General features: G+C 34.5%; 1 protein-coding gene across 8 annotated transcripts in view; it reads left to right on the forward strand.

Moving 5' to 3' along the window:
• Nucleotides 1–5,549: 5,549 nt before the first annotated feature.
• Nucleotides 5,550–21,097, forward strand: part of LOC109537130 (homeobox protein cut) — a 105,873-nt gene continuing 90,325 nt past the window's right edge. For 5 of the 8 annotated variants that reach the window (XM_019903720.2, XM_019903721.2, XM_019903723.2 and 2 more), the window contains exon 1: nucleotides 5,550–6,123. In XM_019903720.2, coding sequence (XP_019759279.2) covers nucleotides 5,995–6,123 — 129 coding nt within the window. In that variant the 5' untranslated portion in view covers nucleotides 5,550–5,994. The remainder of the gene's footprint in view (nucleotides 6,124–21,097) is intronic. The other 3 variants (XM_019903725.2, XM_019903727.2, XM_019903726.2) reach the window with 1 other exon arrangement.

The following is a 21,097-nucleotide window of genomic DNA, read 5'->3' on the forward strand; positions in this document are numbered from 1 at the left end:
GCTATTGGAACTATAAAGATCGTTTCAGAAACCGGCCATTAGCGTTTCCTCCTCAGCGTCAATTTTTATTGCCTCTCTGAACAGTTTGCGCGTATTCTTTTCAAACACCTTGCAGTTTATTGACCGTGTTTTATCATTCCGATTTCATCTGGGAATCAAATATTTGTTGAAGAAAATTGTAGCAAATATCCAGCTAATGCCTTAATGGAAACGGTTGATACGGGGGGGCCAAAAACCGAGATAAGAAAGGGAAAACAGGAACACACACCGCTGTTTAAAGTTCCGACCCGTGGAAACAGGTGCATAAACACACACTCGGATGGGTCGGCTGCTCGTTGAAGGCGCATCGCGTGTTCCGTGTTCGTTCATTCGTTACCAAGTCTAATTTTCAATAAATGCCTCCCATTAAAAACTATTTCTAAACGTATAAATTACTTTGCTACATCATCTTCCTCATACCTGGAACGTGTAAAAATTTGTACTAAGATTAGACGGACAAGTTTGTGAAATCAATGAAACGCACTGGCAGGCGGGCCTGCAGCTGTGCAGATTATGTTATTTGGGTAACGGGCAACTAATACGCATTAAAACTCCCCATCTTTCCATTTGTAGACTGGTGCTTGCAGTAAATATTGCAACATTTGAACAATCGACAATATTTTTCCGAACTCTATCACAGTATGTAGTGAAATAACTTCCAGACCCAACATTTAAGGCCTAATGAGTTGTCATGTTCCGACAGCGGAGGATTTGAATACCGGTAGAGGAAGCAATTTCAATAATTCCTTAGTCCCAACGTCTTCGACTTCCGTTCGAAGGGTGTAATCAATAATGAAAAATAAGGGGGTCTTTTAAGCAGTTGCACTCGTAGGTACAGATAAAGATAAAATAAATGCCTTTTTAGCCGGTTTCCCAAAGGGAAAGGAAGCACGTGGAACGTCGTTGTCTTTTAACCGAAAGTTTGGTCAGGTGTAACGGCGAGACACGACAATGCTTTAAGCCTAGGAAATATCTTGATGGCATATTGGATACTCTTTAACAGCTCATTATCATGGGAAGCAATCAATTAATTCGCCTTGAATGTTTATAGTATTACTGAAGAACAAAAAAAAATGGGCTTTTAACTAATAGAGATTTAAAAGTCTGTCTGAGATTCAAGTGTCCTTTTAAGCCCAAATTTTCCGCGATTTTCTTAAAATTATCACCATTTACAAACTCAAGCGTTTTCCATGGCTGGCCAAATTTGCAAATCATCAATTGGTCCAGATCAGAAGTTATACATTTTTAAAACAAAGCTTGCAATCGCATAAAATAATTTCCTTTATGTTGCAAAAAATACAGATTACCTGCGATTTTCCTCACATTCATGATTTAGAGATTCATTCATAAATAAGGCTCTTTTTTAGCTGGTGAAATTTTCAAGGCTTCATTTGCACAGTTTAATAAATTAAGTTGCAGTCGTAGGAAGTCGTTAATATTTTGGCCAGCATTCAAAAAGTTGCCAAAAATCAAAAATGTTTAATATTTTTTTCAAATTTTCACCGTTTACGCATTTCAGTGTTTTCTTTGGCTGGTGACGGTTTCAAGTTGTTAGTTGCTCTAGATTGGAAGTTATGCATTTTTTAAACAAATCGTGCAGTTGCGCAAAGTCATTCATATTTGGCTCACATTCGCAAAGTTGCCAGAAATACAAATTCTTTGTGACTTTTTTTACATTCTCATAACATAATATCTGTAAAATGGAGAATGCAGTTTTTTTCAGTACGTGAAATTTTCAAAATTTTACTAGCATTTAAAGTTAAAAAAATTGTTACAAAAACAAAATGCTACATGTGGCTTAAACACCTCTTAAAAAATTATTTACAGCTACTGTCTAAAAGCCCGAAAATATTAACCAAAATCAAACAATTTTAGCTGGTTAACTTTTTTCATAGTTGGAATTATACAAAATACAAAGATTATAATTGAAAAGGAAAATAAAAGTTGTTGTTTTTCAGTAATGAAGAAGTACCATAAAAACCCTAAAAGGAGCCCATATGGACGAAGTTGAAACAAGCACCTATAAAAAAGTAATGATTGTTATATATAACAATGCCATTATATATATTAATGGATTTTCAAACTCCAAGAGTTTTCCTAACTCAAGCCGCAACAAATTTTAAATCGGTACTAATGTGATTTTTGAGTTCTTTCATTGATTGATATTTTTTTAAACAGTTTTTTTATACATAGTGAATAAGGAATTTTACGTTTTTACATAAATTGGCGATAATTAAAATAATTTTGTGTTTTAATGTATAAATAATGTGTAATTTAGAATTTAGAGTTCAAGAAATTTTCTATCTAGTTTACCTGGAACTGACCTAATTTTTGATGACTTAGGTCGAAGTTTTCAAGGAACACGTCCATTACACAATATTTATTTATAAACACGAAGTTTTGGTCTGAAAATGGCTCCAAAGATAAAAGTTCTTACAATTTTTCCTATTTTGGTAAATTCTCGGCATAAACACACTTGAGAAAAAACAAGCAAGGAATATATTTTTCATACTTTTATATGCCGATATTATTGTTTTGATCATTATTTTAACTGCTATATTTAATTTGCATCTTTTATCAATTTTACATCAGCTTTTCTCAAAATTCTTGTAATTTTTAGACAGACAAATGATGATTACTTGCATAATATAACAGCAATTATTTCTTACAGTTTCACCGAAACAAAGCCTGTTTTATTATTTTGAAACATATTTTTTCTTTCTTTTATGACCTAGTTTTTTCTTGATTTTAATTTTTGGTAATTTTCTGTTTTGTTTTTAGATCTGAGTTCTATTTTTGTATTCACTTGCATATAATAAATATACCTAAACCAAAAATGGTTTGAGTCATCCAGCCATACGCTTTTTTTGCATACTTTGCCAATTTTTTGTAATTTTTTTGGTTTTGCAATTAATTTACTTTTTTGTAGTTTTTAAACCAGTTTTTCTAAAATTCTTTCAAAATTATCTCTGTCAGATAATTATAATTATCAAATCTAAATATAATTTTTGAAGTTTTACCAAATTAACAACTGATTTATTATTTTGAAAAGTTTCTTTCTCGCCCTTTTATTACATTGGTTTTTTCTCTATTCACTTTGCGTAACTTTTCTGTTTTGTTTCCGGCTCTCGGGTCTCATTTACTATTCACTTGTACTTCTTCAAGCATTAAAAGATCTATTTTGATTTATCGGTACTTAAATAACTGAAATTGAATGAATGAATGAATTACACAACCAGCCAATGGAGCCAAAGTATTTCTATGATTTTTCTCCTATTTTAAGTTTAATCTTTTCATTAATAATTTACATTTTTTTAAGCATTTGTGCTTCACTAGGTACATTTACATAGCGCACAAACTATCGAGGCTTCTAAGAAAACTGGTGTTTGTTTCGTTTGTAATTCGACTATTTGCCCAAAATGCTGCCCTCAAATTCACGTATTAAAATCCCTGCGAAATCCAAAAAAAAATTAATTTAAATCTATTTGAATATACAGAAAATTAAGTGGTAAGTGAAATCTAAAAAAATGGGGATTGAAAAAGGATTTTAGTGTATTCAACGCATAAAAAGCGGTTCAATTCGCATCAAAAAAATTAAGTTCCTTCATTTCACGTGAAAAATATTTTATTACAATGATATAAATATTGGGACTGTTTATAACCGCAACACTCAATCGGTCATCTTAAAGTATGAAATATTTTTAACAATTTCTGTCAAACAATTTACATAAATTAAGAACAACCTGCAAATGTTTTCGGTTATATTTCTATGTTTATGTTGTTCGTTTAACAGTAATAATCGGACAAGCTGCATTATTGCTTTTTGTTGTAAATATTCGCCTTATTTTCAATTTTATGTCTATTTTAATTGCCAAAATCGTAGTCTTAAGCCCACAGGGTGATTCAGGACGGAATGGAACTTTCTTTAAGTAGATATATGTTTTATATTAGTTGTAAATTGTAATTTAAAGATTATTACAAAACAAATAGCAATGAGTCATCGTAAATTTTCGCGTTATTTCTTAAAAAGTGTTTAGAAAGTTGTTTATTTTCACTAAAGATACAGCGTCTATTAAACTAAAAGTTCTAAAATTATTTACAGATATATTGAACGGGTCAGAAACATTTTTCAAAAACTTTTTAGAACGTTTTTCTTTATATTCAGGTTTTAAAGTTGGTATGTGTTGTCTATTAGGTATACGGTACAGGTACAGATGCGGCCGAATTAGGTAGGTATAAAATGTTCGCAATATAAATTTGGATAAATAAAAATGTAAGTTAGAGACATCATCTGTATCTACCGCTAGACACTTTTTCTGTAGTGCGAAAGTGTAATTTTAATCTTAAATACACTGTTAAATGTTATTGGGGCGTTTAGAAAAAATATGTAAACCTCTCTATGCGTAGGACGTACCTACATCTATCTAAAATTGATTTTTTAAATCTACATAAGTAGATGCAAACAAGAGCATATCTGTTCAATTTGTACCATTATCGAAGGGGAAGGAATTGAAAAATTAATAAATTCGAAGTCCAACGCCTCTTTGAACACTACGCGAATGAAGTGAAAAATTTGAATTTGAAAACATTTGTAAAACTACCTGGCGAAGAAGCGTGATTTATTTTATGCCTTAACTATTAATTACTTCAACATTTGAAGCTGATTTTTTATAATTAGGTATCTACGTTTAGCTTGTATTGAACACATTTTTCTACCTGATTCACATATTGACGATTTTACAAAAAAAATTAAATCAAAGCACTCTATATAATAATTATAAAGGTACCAGTTCACCTAACGAGTCAAGTGAACGTTTCATTAAAAAGACCAGTAAATAGTCAGATATCAAACTAGAAATATATACTAATAGACACAAGCAAGAGAGGAAGTCAAGAATTAAATGTTAAATAAGGCATTTTAAATCTTCTAACGAGCGACGAATGATGATTTCTCAGTCGGCAACTAAATCGAAAGCCGACAATGTGTATAAAGTTAGCAAACAACTACCAAGTCCAGTTTAAGCAGCATAAAACTGAAAGACTTTTAAACATTATCCAGTGTCAAAGCAGCGACCGTGCTGCATTCATCCGAACCAAATAAAGAGAATTATAGAACCTGAACATTAATTCCTATTGAAGCATCTTCTCGAGTTTCATAGCCGATATAAAGAGAGGAGAGTCGAAAAAAAAACGAAGATATTCGGAAAAAAATAGGGATATGCGCACATACATGGCGAAGAAAAAAACACAATACATATAAAATAGAAGGGAAGGGGTAAAAGATATACGCGCACACTTCGATTTCTAGGAAAAAAGAAAATATATCCGAAGCAAAGCAATCCACTATTGGCCCAGCCGGCTCGAGACGGACCAAAACCTTTCAATCCATCTTACAGTGCATTAGACAAGGAGGGGCATAGATCGGTGCACATCCAGATGGCAGCACCTACCAATAGGTTGGGCGGAGCGAGCTTGGTGCGAGAGAGCGCGCAAACAAGAGTGTGTAAAGTTGCACTGAGGAGTTGAGGATGTCATTCAGTACGGGGAAGTCTTTTCTCCAATGAACACGTGATAGGTGCCGAGCACAGCCGACGTCTGTGACGAAATGCACTAAGACGAAGTTGACTGACACTTTACGTATTTTAAAAGACGCGGGTGATTTAAACAAAAACGTTTCTAGGATTATGATCGTTGAAAAGCGAAGTTAGTGGGCCGGTTCCAGTGACTCGAAATGGTTTCACAGGTGGAATTGTTGCGATCCTAAAAAGACTGTTGGACTGATTAGTGATGTTTGCATCTATTGAGTGCGGCAGGTGCTAGATGAGACTGCATGTGCACGACAATGCAAAGGACTTAGCCAAGCGAAAAAGAGTTGTTGCGGAGGATAAGTGAGTTCAGTTCAGTCCAAGTACGCGGAACTTTTCCAAACTGGCTGAACTGGAAAAAAGACTGGTCATGATGCAGCCCACAACGGCTGCCAACGTTCCTCCAAACGGTGGTGAAATGAATCTGGAGGAAATGCAAAATATGGAATGGCTCTTCAGAAAGGAGCGGATTTATTTGTTGGCGCAGTTTTGGCAACAGGTTAGTTTCGATTTTTCGAGTTATTTCGACGACCATGTCTCCAAAATTGCAAACTTGCAGTTGCTTCGATTGAAAAAAACACGAAAACTTCAAACAGTTTAAACGACTTACTGCGGTGATATTGAAGAGTTGCTCCTTCCATCTGTAAAAGACAAGTCTGTTAGTAGGAAACAAGCGTCAAAGTGTTCATTCTCATGTTAATCAGCTCGAATTCATTCAATTGAGAGTTGAAAATTTGTTTCAGTTCAAAAAAGAGTGAAGTGGAATTTTGCCAGACTCATAAGCACATTTTCGATCTGATTTCAGTCAATATCAGCACAAAGGAATTTTTCAAAAAATAGTATCAAAACCTGACCTTTGATGGTTGCTCGTTCTATTTACTTAGATATTAACTCCCATTTGCGATTCAACCGGTGAGAGCTTCAAAAATTAAAGAAAATAAAAGGTTGCTTAGTAATATACATTTTCCAGTAGGTAGACCAACGACTAATACATTTGCTTGGTTAATATTTAATTTCGGACGGATTTCAACTTCCTTTCGCTGAATTCCACTAAAAAATCCCAGTGGACAAATTTTGAAAAAACTAAATTTCTTAAGTTGAACACGCGAAACTTGCCAGAAAATTTAAAAAAATTGCGCTCACAACATCATTAGTGTTTTTATGTCCTTATTAGTTTCTTGTCCTATTAACTGGTTGAACAGTAAACAAATTTTCATCAGAAATTGTTCAGCACCTGAAATTATAGACAGCAAATAAACGATTCAGAAATTTGCTTAGTTAATATTTAATTGCGCACTGAATAAACACTAGTTTCAATTTCCATTCCGCTCAAATCCATTAAATAGTCTGAGCGAATCAATTTTGACAACTGCAAAACTTACGCAAAAATCTACGTACTATAATTTCCAATTTTTGTATGTCATGTTTTTGAAATAATTATGTTGAAAAAATTTGCAAACATTCTGCAAAAAACAGATTTTGTTTTGAATCGTAATCCTGTGAACTCCAATACTTTACTTTACATTCTTCAACAAACGACCACAAGCCCGCATCTTTTGCTACGAAAGTTCTTCAACCCAAAGTTTGCATTTGTAACAAGAATCAATAACACTTTTAACATTTCCTCTCTTGCTGTTTTGCGAGTGTATCAAAATTTGTATTGTCACCAATTTTATGCCTTCCTGTAGGTACTAACCGTTTTTCGAGAAACTGCAATTTTCACAACTTGTAAACTTCTTCCCTTTGCATGGCCTTAATGTCCACTTATGATTATTAATGCCGACTGTCTCAAGTACCTACTGTTATCTTTTCAATAAATAAGTAATGAAAAATTGGTCAACTGAATAATTTTAAAAAGTTCATGAAACTTGAAAATTTCCCAGGAAAAATAGCATTTATCTGCTACATGCTGACCTTGTGTAGTTCAAGGTAGAGAAGTAACGCTTAAAAATGCGCAAAATAATAAATGTTTGGGCCTCTCTGTTCTAATCGTTGTCATTACCTCAGCTTTAGCTCTAAATATCTGCACCATATATTCAAACTAATATCTGTTAATGTATCAGATTTTAAATTAAATTTGAGCAACCAAAATGTTGAAAAAAAATATATAAATCAAAATAATGGAAATCATTGAACAACGTTATAAAGAACGTAATTGCTAATCGATAATTTTGTACTCTAAAAAAACGGTATTTATTTGACCGCTCGCAATTTGTAAAAGTCTGGAAGTTGTCGTTGTAAAATTTCATCAACTCTCTATAATCAATAAATATGAACATAAGCCTAAGCGTGCATAACGAAGTGAACAAACTGGAAAACCTCTTAAGGGAATTTAGGGCTGTACTTAATAATAATGAGAAAACCCCTGAAGGAATGACAAGTTTTTCCGGCTTTGAGGCTTTTGCGAAAAGAAATTGCTTCCTACGTTTCGCAGGCACGAGTGGCTTGCATCTTCAGAGGTGTTTCACAAGTGAAGATGCGAACTACTCGTGCCTTTCAGGCAACTCTTATCAGGCAACTGCAATCAACCTAAACACTAGGATGTAAATTGTATTTGTATTAACTGGTTGCTTGTGTCATTTTTGAGTCCAATGCTGATTTTTTTCGCTTCAAGTTCATTGCTTAATTAGTGCTTGCTGTTGTGTACTTGCTAACAGTGTTAACTAACATAAAGTAATGTTCTAAATAAAAAATCTAAAACCGATGATTTCAAAGAACTAAGAAAAATCGAACAAGTGGTAGGAAAACAATGAAGTAAATGTGCATAAAAACCCATATGAAAGGGAAAACTCAATAATTAAAGAGCTGATGATGATGACGAGCTTAACTGCATGCCTAGGCGGAAAAACATCGGCAAATTGGGCGAAAAACTAATGCGTGTTTTCTGTGATGTCTTCAGATCGCTAAACTAGTGATCCATAGTGGATTACCGGGCGTATTTTTAGCCTGGTAGAAGAATTGACAATTTCCACACCGTTGGCATCTTAAAACATTTCGGAACATATAGCCGACGAACTCCGAGACCTGATCCCAATTTGTCTTAATGACGTCGCAGGCCGGCTCGCAACTGCTTAATAAATTCTTCTCTAAATTCTTTTCAAAAGCGTTTTAAATCTTTTTCTATTTTTTGTCCGAAACCACGGAATCGAAAACCTACATCGACACCGAAATCCCGGGCGACAAAAACATCAAGGTTTTTGGTACCCGATGGAATCGCTTCTAATCCACGTGTTTTCCTTATAAATTTCACGACGGGCCACGTAAATTTTCGGCGGGGATTAAATATCCTGTTTATTGATAGATTTAAAATGGATGGCTGAACGATCGTTTGTCACCTGGCTTTGTCACAACCCGAAATATAACGACCGTTCAAGTGGATGTTATTTTTAATTCAAACTGTTTTGTTTTTTATCTTTCATTACTTTTACACATCAATTTTCAACTGGGTTTATTTCGAGTTTTAGTTGATTTTCATTTCGAATGCCAACACGTCTCACAGATAGAATAAATGTGTTTCTAAATCGCATGGGGAAGATGGCAATAAACAGCAAAGAGTAAAACAGGAAAAAGTTGCAGATTAGAAAACACCATAAAAAAATATCAAGCGAAGGAGAGACTTTACAAAACCAAACCAACAGCTCACTTGTTATTGCAAACAATGATTTGTTATCGGGAAGCGGTCGATAAAGCCAATCAAGCAAGAAAACACTAAAAAATAAACTGCAAAACTTTTGCAAAAAACTCAAAAAATATTTCATATTTTTATATTTTCAAATTCAATTTTCCGAAATACCGAAAAAAACAACTAATTAAAGAAACGACAAATATTGGGGGAAATGGGAGGCAACACCAAGAAGTAACTTGAGAGACCCAAGAAATATAAATTAATAAGGGAAACGGAAACTACTGACACCCTAATTATATTTAAATCATACGAATGATCTAATATTTATTTATGATACAGACATTCTTAGAAAGAGTACCTGCCTATAAATACGTTGAAGCAAGAAACAATATAAAATCAACTGCAAAACCTTTGTTGAAAAATCCAAAAAGACGAAAGTTTAAACTGAAGTTAAAAAATAAACACTAACATTTCAAATTCGCAAAAAATGCTTCAGATCAAACCCAACAGCATCCATCAGGAATTGTTCACTCCTGATCAACAAAAAATATTTCAAATATCGATAATTAAAGGCGAATCATCAGAGCAAGAAAATTAATGAAATTGGGGAATTTGAACACCGAAAGAAGCAATAAATTGAAGGAAACATATTATTAATATTGGGGGCAAATAGGAGGCTAGCAGAAAAAGAGTTGAGAGGCCCAAGCCTCGCAGGTTCAAGGACATTCTTAGAAAGAGTATAAATTTGTTTGTAAGTTGAATGAACGAGATGGCAGTAAATAGAAAAGACTGATAAAAAAGTAAGAAAATGCTGCACGATTAGAACAAACACGCAAAGAAAATGATCGATCAAAAAGAAACTAATGAACATTTCGGAAGGAAATAACATGTCAGGGGAAAATTAAAGAAAACAATCAACCAACTACTTATTGAAAACATTCAACAACATAAAAACAATCACTTACACAGAAAATAAAAGGAAAACACAAACGCTGAATTCATGACTGAATTTTTTTTTTATTTAATGCATTAAGAAGGTGGCAATAAATCGTAAAAACTAATAAAGAAGTACGGAAAATGAGCAGAATTAGATAAAACCACAAATAAAATAATTAAACCATGAAGCGAATTTTTAATGGAAAATACCGAATCTACTGATTGCAATTAACCGGCCAGGAGAAAATTGAACTATAAAATGAAAATAAAACTTAATAAGTAGTTCACTATAAATATTCTAAAAACGATAAATGAAGAAATCACGCAAACAATGTTTTAACCAAATCAGAAGAGGAAAACAAGCGCACAAACCAGTCAATAAATCCAATATATCACGAAAATTGTAACATAATTCAGTGACTTTAAACCAAAAACTTTTCGCGTCAAAAACTTGAAACGGAAATGAAGAACTAAACATCTAGCATTTCAAACCAACAAAACACTATTTCAAATAGCAAACAACAATATAAGTAGAATTAAATGGAGATTAATGGGCAACCGACAAAATGCAAATATAGCCAATCTCAGGCACCCCCGGGCTAGTTTCGAGCCTATTAGAAAATAAATGCAACCGGTACTGGGGGTGCCTGAGATTAGAACATCTTTCCTAATGTGAAATGCCTAAACTTAGTCTCAGTTCACCTGATTTATTCCTGAGATTAACACATCAAGGTTTGTACCTACTTACGTTAGAAACGTTAGACTGTGGTAGAACTGAAATCGAAAAACCCTGGGCAGTTTTTGTATCGAAATTGTAAATTTCCTGTTTATATTGCTTAAAATAAAAGCGCTTCTAAACCTCCGAAAGTTATTCCGATAGATAGTCATTAATATTTATTAGCTTGATTTTAACTTGCTGTTAAACACGATGCAATTATTGGTACATATTATTAATTTGCATATATCCATGTAGTGTTTGAATAATTGAGCCACTAAATCACTAACAATGTGAATATAATAAGTGATCCGATATGTGGCATGGGGCGAATTGAACATAAAAATGACAGAAATAAAAAAACACGAAAAATAATTAATACAAACATCAAAACATTGGTAGAAACATTAATTAATAATATTTTTACACCTGTCCGCGGATAGTCTCAAAACAAGTCGTTTTCCTCAACTTTAAAAATACAGTAACCCAGTCCTCAACTAAAAATAACTGGGTTTGGGCGAAAATAAAGCAACTTGAAGACAAACGCACGCTCCGTCTCGTTTTCTTCCATATTTATTCGATTTTCAAGGAAAGCAACACGAGAAATTTGTTACCTACTCCTAATAAAATAACATAATAAAAATACGGGGCCGCCATTAAAACCAAAATACCAAAGATCCTATCGGTTAAATCGAAAGAGAGATATTGCTCTTTTCAAACGAAACGAATGTCTTTCAGTGGCCTGAAATATTGAGGAATGTTTGTCATATTAAAGTTGGATGGTATACCAGGTGCGGTGAAATATTGGATGGACTTGAGAATGTTTTTGTGTTGGAGCTTGAGCGCTGGTAACTATATAAAATGGAAATTCAAGTTTAGTGCACCATTTATCAACTATTCCATATGAAGCCGCTTCGGAAAATAAAACTCAAATCTTAAGAGGAGCTATGCGGAACAGTAACACGAGCCTGCTAAATGGTCAGGCAATTGAGTGCTGTGAACAAATATTTTCCTTTTAAAGAATGCAAAGTGTTTTTTCAACATTGGCAAAGATCTGGATTTCAACACTTCTTGCGCAAAAAGGTGTCTGGGTAGGGTTTCAATAATAATAAACATTCAAACTCACGTGCATGCCATGCGAAATTTATGCGCTTAAATAGTTTTCATCAACTGGATGGGCGTGTAATTTTCTATATTTAGATTTTCAATTTTTTGACGCTTTTGTCTGTGTACGTTTTTCATATTTTAGCAAACATATTGCTTTCAGCTCATTCCACGCATCAAAACTTGAAATAATGTCACGAAAATTCGTCGATATTTTCGAGTTGTTGACGTGTGTGATCGAACACGCATAAGTATTCACTCGTCTATTTTAAAATCGACCACCTACATCGGATAAAAAATACGATTCACCTTTCCGAAAATATGCCACGGATTTTACTAGTTTTAACCGAACACATAAATCAATCAACAGTGCAACGCAATAGCAAATAATTGCTGATTTTTGCTACGTTAAGGAAATTGAAAGGAAATCAACAACGGGCCGACGAAATGCGAAAGAATTTGAAGCATTTCACCCAAAAGATCACATTCAATGGGCCTGAATTATACCGATTTAATTGCGCTGATCTGGTGGTGGCAAACATGTTTACAAGCCGGCGACTGTTTATCAATCTTCAATGTATTTATTTTTTATTTTTACTTTTTACCATGGTGTCAATCTTCAACATGTTTGCCAGGATAGTTTGGAATATTATGGTGTGTCCAGAGGTGTTTTGATCAAAAGAATTTTCCGCGGATCATGCTGGGTTAGGGCTCGGCTCGATCTGGACGCCGCATTATCGAGTTTTCAAAATAGACCAGAATCAAATACTAGTTTTCAAAAAAACTCGTTATTTCACCTGAAACGATTGGGCAGGTTTTGTTGAAACGTGTTGTCAAATACCAAGCAAAGCTCCTAAACAAGTTATCATTCGACGATAAATCCGGCAATTTATCAAAAATCTAGCACAAAAAGTGCTTTTCTGCAACCGAATCTCCCACAATAGCGATTATGGAAACGAGGCATGATCAGGCTTGCAAAACCCATCAATTTTATTAACAGCCTCGAGTGTATATATGGTAAAATGTGTCAATAAAATAAAGTACTTCTTATTCCAGCATATTTATAATATCGTGGCAGTCTACACCTTAAAAGTATCGCTTACATTAGTAACCTTTACTTCAAAATTTATTAGTTTCGAATTGGCGACCTTCGATTATCCGCATTCATAGATGCGGAATCGATGGCAAATATGTTAAAGCATGACTTTAATATATCGTTTATATGCAGTGAGGAGATATCAAGTATCATGGAATAGAAATGTATTTCAAACAGCTGCTGGAGGTGGAAAAGCAATAATTTAGCTCATCGATCAAGCACCAGTTGTAGCCAAAGTCTTCAGCAAGGCTGAGAAAAAAATAGGGCAAACCGCGCATTTTCCAGTTACCATCTCTCTACTCATAGTCGATGGTTTAAACAAAAGCCCACATTCAAGCTTCAACAATAGATTTACCTATGGATAAATATCATTGACAACCATTTGTATTAGTCACTTTATCTGCTGTGCGTGATTTACACATTCATTAGTCATCGATTTCACAAAACTCTCCGTTAATAACGAAATAATCTAGAGCTGGATGCAGCCGATTTCATATCTGCAAGAACAAACTTCCAGGCTTTGCCGTTAAGGGCGCGAGGCCGCCACTGCACAGGGCAAAAGGGCTCGAATCGAAAGTTTCCTAGCGAGTTTCCATGTACGAATTATTCTAAGTTAAAGTTAGTCGTGTTACTTTTCCTGACTGTACTTCAATTTTAATACAAATTCGTTTGCTGGGTTTCAGTCTTTTATTTACTTCCCTATTACAGTTTCTTTCATTCTTCAGAATACGTTTCGGTGTTTTTTCTGTCCACCGTCATCAGTTCATTGTGTAACACATTGCATACAACGTATTTGTATTAAAGTTGAAGTTAATTCTGGAGAGTTTCCTTCAAAAAAAGTAGGCTTTTGGTCGTCTACCAAACTTAGTGTATAAGTGGAGAAGTAACAACCTCCGAATCAATAAATTAATATCAGGAAACTAATGTCAATTTATTATAGGAAAATTGCACGAATTAAAGCTGCATTTTATGCCTGCATGCACACAGTCGTAGTTGAGGTAAATTTGAATGATTATTTTGCAGAAAAACGCTTTGTAGATATTATTAAAATGAAGTGAATTTTGGTGGCCAGTTTATCAAAGAATAAAGGCTGAAGTATTGAGCAATTGTCAATTGACAGAAAAAAATATGCCGAGCAACAGTAATAAGCAAAGCTGAATAACAGGAAAATATAATTCGAGTAAAAGTCGGCTAAATTACTGTAATATTGAGCATTTTGATGCTGAGTACAATGGTGTTTAAATCGTTGATAAATTGCAATTGATTCCAGAAATATTATTAAAATCCGACAGTTTTTCAAACATATTTTTTCCGAGCTTATTTGCACCAATATTTTTTAATAATTTTCACATTATTAGAACACCTTTTAATTATCTACAAGACTGGACTATCAGATCTGTTCGGTGTTTCGGTTTCGACCCACCATCATCAACTTGAAATTTTCAAATGTTCTTGTTTTATTAGTTCTTCGGATGCCAGTAATATGTAGGGATATAAAATACGTTTTTTCATATTTTAGGCATTTCTTCGCAATATAATTTTATTGTTAAAAAATTTAAATTCTAGCCTGAAAAATGAATGAGCCGATAGAAAATTAAACACACTAATTAAATAACAGCAACAATCAATCAGAAAAGTTCCTAAATTTTCAATAAAATTAGTTAATCTGCTGCTGGTTTAGAAAATATTTTTAAAATCAAACTAAATGTTCTCGGAGAACAATTATTTTGCTTATTACTAAGCAGCAAAGGCTGAAATAATGACAAATGGCAGACAATTGTCAGAACTGGCATAATACAATGCAAAGAAAAACGATGTAACTAATAGAAAATTGGAAAAAATCCCGAGCAGCAGTAACAAGCAAAACTGAATAACAGGACAATATAATTGGAGTAACAGTCGGTTAAATGAAGGCAAAGTTGCACGTTTTTATGCTCAACACAATGGTGTTATAACCGCTAAAAATTTTCGATTGCTTCCAGAAATAGTTAAAAAAAACCCAATTTGTTCAAACAATATTTTATCTGGGCTTATTTGCACAAATATTTTTTTTAAATGTTCACATTATTCGACCACCTTTTAATTATCTAGCAAATCGGGGATTAAATGTTTCGGTTGCTACCCACCATAATCAGCTTACTTTTTTCAAATATGGACCTGTATGTTCGACACCGGTTTATGAATTTCACATCTGAAATGTCGTCAAATATTGGCAGTTCTTTCGCAATATCAAATTTATCATTTTATCATTAAAAAACGTCAGTACGACCCGACGATTAGTGAATGAAACAATGAAGAAGGCACTAATTAATGAGCAGCAGCAATCGAAAAACTTGCTAAATTTACAACAAAACTAATTAATCTTCCGCCACTTATTTTACAAGCAAAATACATGTTTTAGGACACTTATTTTGCCCTCTTAGCTCATTTTTTCTTCAAAGATTGTTAGGAACTGGCCTTAATTTCATGCAAAGTTGCTCTATAAGCCTGAAAAATTTGCTTAGTGATCTCTTAAGTTACGAACGATCCATTCAGGCATGTACAGTACAGTTGCGCTTAAAAGGAGCGATATTATGTGGGGAGATTGAGAGAAGTAAAAAGAGACATCTGTTTTCGATATTTCAAATTCAAATACCACCCCAGACATACATCGGAAAGCACATGTTCGGGAGTTTATTAAAGCGATTTTTCAAGCCTTTTGCTTATATTCGTTTTATTTGACGAACATGAGCGCACAAAACTTTCAATTGCCTTTTTCGGGTTCCATCTTTCGGACTCAGAAAAAATCAAGTTGCTGGGGTTTAGTCTTTATTCATTCATATTTCCGTATTCTGTCCTTGATTTGATTTTCTTCTATAAATTCTTCTTTCATCACTTTGACCTTAAGCATGGTCATGCAACTTGCATGATTTTCCATCAGATTTTTATTTAAAAAGTAATTCTTTCGAGCTCCTTAAACTCATACACATCATTTCTTACCAGTAGATTGTTTGGGGATGCATTCATAGTCAAAATAATGTCGACAAAGGCTTTCTGAAGTGAACAATTTTTTATGTATTAAACAAACCAGCTTTCAACTTTGCCCAAGTATTTTTCCGGAAGATTCACCATCAGCAACCAAAAACGAATACGCAATAATCGTTCGCTTGATCGTGGTTTGGTTGTTGTGTAAAAATTCAGTGCACGCCCCTGAACTAATATCCACCAGGCTGAAACCCAAGTTTTTTAATACGGGAACGACGTTCATTAATTTTCAGAAGCATTAATTATTATACGAGTGTCTTTTATTGGGAATCTTTACTCAGACATATGTCATTTTAATATTTGTGTCTGCTGAACTGCGCTAGAGACATGTGTGCTAAAAATAAACGTTTTCCGAATGTCGTGAAAGATTTCTTTGGATTCGGTTATTAGGCATGTCCATTTCGGATTGCTTGCATTAATCACGGAAGTTCTTTGCTTGAAGATGGCTTATTTTTGGATTAAACACACATGCGGGATGCGACTGGGGAAAGAGTTTAAATAACGTGAGGAGTAAAGTTTCAGGGCCTTAGTATTCCTTTAATAAGGATTTTTAATCTTCAGTAATTTTAAGAAGCTTTAGCGACAAAAACATAACATACATTTTCAGGATTCTTCATAAAACCAGTCACTGTAGCAAAACCGACCAAGTCAGCACCAGCAGTTAAAGGTGAAAATTCGGCGAAGTCGCAATTTCGATTGGGAACACTTAAAATGGTCAATTTTATCCTTGATCCGGACAAGCATAAATTCCCATTAAAATGACGAATGTGGATTTGAATTAAAGTTCAAGGCCAGTCGTCAATCGGCCCAATTAAAAGCGTTTTCTTAGGCCGGTAAACAAAGAAACACGAAGACCATTTAAGGTTGAAGATCGAAATACGAAGATCCCTCACCTTTATACATCACATAGTGCAACGCCTGTCTAATTGAGAATAAATTACACGGTTTGTGGCTGCTATTAGGGAGTTTTCGTCGTTTTTTTGCACGATAACTCACAAAACGCTATTTGCTATGCGAAGAACCAACTAATCGATTTTTTTAAGTTTTTTAACCCAAACTAGTTTAACCGCAGAAGCCAATATTTTTTCTGACGCCATACGCGGATTTCGTTTATTAAAGCGGCATTGGCGAGGTCGAAATAGAAGTGGGTGCTGATAATTTATCAATTATTTGCGGAAAAGTTGTTTGAAAAATCATCATCCTGAAGCCGCCGCCGCCTAAAAGAGCATGAGCGCACAAAAATTTCGACTAATTAAGAATAAACTTACTCTAACTGAAAATATTCGGTTTACAGTTGTTTTCTTTATTTTCTTTATTTTTTATATTCTCAAATGTGCAGTTGCTAGTTAGTGTTGGTGTGTTTATAATCACTTGATGAAGCCAGTGTTTTTTTATCTGTTACCATACGATGAATGCTTATATAAAAGCGGCATTGGCGAGGTCGAAATTGAAGTGGATGGTGATAATTTATCAATTCTCTTCGGAAAATTTGATTATAAAATAATTAATCCTAAAACCGCTGTCTAAAAGTTTCTCCCAGAATTAAAATATATCGACTGCCACCGGGAAATTTTCGAAGTTTCCGATGATATATTGAATTATAAATACTCGCTGATGAAAATGCAATATCGACTCCCGTTTTACCCAAACTTTTTAATTAGTATTACCTAATTTGCCGAAATCTGGATTTGGGGAATTCAGGCAAAAAGGGATTGGGAAATAGCGAATCATCTTTCGTTGTCACTGTTCCCGAAATAATTCAACAGGGAGATTTTTTAAGAAAGTTTCAGCATCAAATTGAGTATGTTTTTCTTGCATTAAAGCATCGAACATATTTGCTAAACATGGAGCCTTGTTTTTCCTCGAACATCCGCGAAATTTGCAAACCCAATTATAGTGTGAAGGGTGGCAAAATCTGGTCCTTACAGCGCGACGCACTAATTCTATTTTCTCAGCTAAATGTAAGAATTCCACATGAATTACTTTCGTTTGTCATTTTCCAACATGGCTTAATGCCGAATTTCTAACCCGTTTTACTCCCGATTTCGCCCCCTTTCGGGTCTTACTTATGCAACGCTGCGCCCTACAATCTACTTTACTTCTCCCCTTCACTTTTGTATCTCCTATTATATTCCGGTTTTCAGTTGACCTTTTATATATGAATTAATTCTCCAGCGCCAAAATACACAGTAGGAAACCAAAAAATAATTTGGTTGTCATTTTTTTTAATGAGAAACATGCGCCTTTTTTTCTGCAAAAGTGTTTCCGGACAAAAAAATCATCCGGCAATAAAGACCACCTTTCCTCTATCATGGGGCTCCCTAGTCTGACCTACCTTAACCTGTAGACGCTTCCCGATTCCTGAAAATCCCCTCAAAAAAGGGCTTTTTTCACGTCTGAACGGTTTCCTGTCTGTCGTACGCCGAAGAATGCAAGTTGCCGATAAATCGAGGGTGAAACGATGAAAAAACAACTATCGAACAGATTCTAAGAGGGTGGAAACCGACGAATTTTTATCACGCGCCTTGCTTTTGACGACTTAATTGTGGCTGAAGAATTCATTGAATCATTTCAAACTACTTATTCGATTGGTGAATTTTATACAGTTAAATTAGCTTTGGATAGTGGGAATGTGGAAAGTGGTTTAAAAGGGGTGTAAATTAAGTGGCAAGTTTTTACATGTAACTGTTTTATAAAGCGTTGTCAAAAATGGTTAGATTTCGTATGAAAATATTCCAAACTGTTTCCGCTCAGATTAAACACTTTTCAATGAGAGCAATGGTGTTGCCCCCAAACAAATCGGGATTTGTGGTCTAAAACTCACCTCTCATTTTTATGGAAGCTGATGTTGTGAAGTGAGATAAAAGTGATGTTGAGGCTTTCATTTGTGAGCTTCGACAAATTTTATGAAGTTTGGCCACAAAAGTCTTCGTCAATTTACAAAGATTTTAAGCAACCTTTTGCCCTATAAATATTTTTCCTGTGTTTGTTTAATTTCAGTTAGGTATTAAAGGGAGTTATTAGTGGTCTCAAATCGACTGATAAAGGCACCATAAATATTAATCAATAAGTTCATTAAAAAATCAAACATAATTCAACATCAGCTGTAACAATCGAACAATGAGCAAAATAAAACCCTTCAATTATCTGGTGTTCGGAACCAAATGAAATGATGACAATTTTCTTGAAAAGTCAATAAATGTTAACATCGAAATGAACCTATAAGGCTTTCTCACACAGCAAATCGGCACGAAAAAAAAGTTGAAAACCTGCCAATAAACGATCTCTGAATTCTCTCGGAATTCCTGCAGAGCCGATGCCGAACTTTTTCCCGCAGGAACGAAATTTAACCCACTTTTTACCGCAGCAGGCGTGGGAAAAATTGACGATCGACAATCCTGAACGGCGGTCATTTGTTTTGCGTAATTTGCTGTTTAGTTTCTTTTCAGCGGGGACGCGTCCGCTTATTTGTCGTTTGTTTTCCGATCGGAATGGGCACTTTAGAGCCGACCTTTATTCAATTAGAGCTAATCAAGGATCTATCAATTAGATCGACTACTGATCGGCTGATTTATTGACAGTAAATTGGGTTCATTCATTGATTTCGGATTGAATGATTTATCGAGGTCAGCATGGGTTAATCTCTAGGTGTTTGGCCTATTGTCTGTTATTGGAATGGGATTAATTGCTAATTGGGCACAGTTGCACCGTAAAAAACACTAACTGAAAATCGTACAAATCGCCCAAGAAGGAGTGGAGAACTGCAGTTTTTGCCCTGAAATCCCAAAAATTATGAAATTTCTCCATGTCGCATCCGAGCTTCCATTTTCCGCTCTCACATCAAACAAATCTTTTTCCACATCACCGGACCATACATATAATTTTACACTCGCGCGAATTTTTCAATTTTCTCCGGCACACCAAAGGACAATAAAAGCTCCCCGGCAATTAATTTTCCACCAAAAGTCGTTTGGATTTCCCTTTTCGTTCCCGCAGCCGCCGACGCCGCCTCGGCGAAAACAAAAAAAAATACATTCGTCCAGTCGTCAAAAATGAATTCATATAAAAATCTGATATATTCAATGGCATATCTCAAAATGCCGGGGTCAATAAATTCACCACCCCCTAAAATCGGACCGGGGATGGGAGGCTGGATTTTTTCCAGGACTGGATCCAGTCGACAGAAAAAAACAACTGAAACTAGTAGCGAATTTGATCAGAGTTTAGTTGATTTTGTGGTGGTTCAACTGTGTGCCATTAACACTGTGTCATCGGCTTATCGCAGGTTTCGCCGAATTCGCCGAAAAAATCAATGGTTATTTTAGCAAAACAAAGAAACATTCATTTCGCAACACATTTCTGAATGTAGAAAAACGATTTTGCAAACCGCAAACTATTCGAATAAAAAGAGACCAACATTTGCTAATCAAATTGCTTTTTGAAATGAAAATTTTAATGAACGTTAAGCTGGTTAAGCAACCCCGATTTAACGCCTATTGAATCTTTCTCTCGCATCATTTTTTTCATTTCAAGTTCGGAATAACCGAACTATAATCTCCTGTTGCAAAAAAATTGTGAATTGATCCCAAGCTGGACAAATGCACTTTTCTCTATTAATATTTAGCCTATTTAGGCTATTTAGAAAATATTCTGCGTCAACAGCTAATTTTTAATTGAAGACGTTGCCACTTTTCTAAATATTTTTAATTCTTCTGATCTTGAATGTTTAATAGAAATCGAGAAATGAATCTGTTTAGTGCAATCCATGAACATGTGAAAGTTTGAAACACCAAAATAAAAAAATTCAAAAACTATATGGAAAATTTAAATAATAAAAAATACAAATCGTGGGTTTTTTGTATGAATTTACCCCATTTCAAAAGCTGAGATTCCAATGGACATTTTCTGGCCATCGGTCCGGTCCTGAAATAATAAAGGGGTAACTAAGGGCCAGTAAAAATTACTAATACGTA

This window comes from Dendroctonus ponderosae, unplaced genomic scaffold (assembly GCF_020466585.1).
Source record: "Dendroctonus ponderosae isolate FM_Combo_2020 unplaced genomic scaffold, Dpon_F_20191213v2 Dpon_F_20191213_4, whole genome shotgun sequence".
NCBI lineage: Eukaryota > Metazoa > Arthropoda > Insecta > Coleoptera > Curculionidae > Dendroctonus > Dendroctonus ponderosae.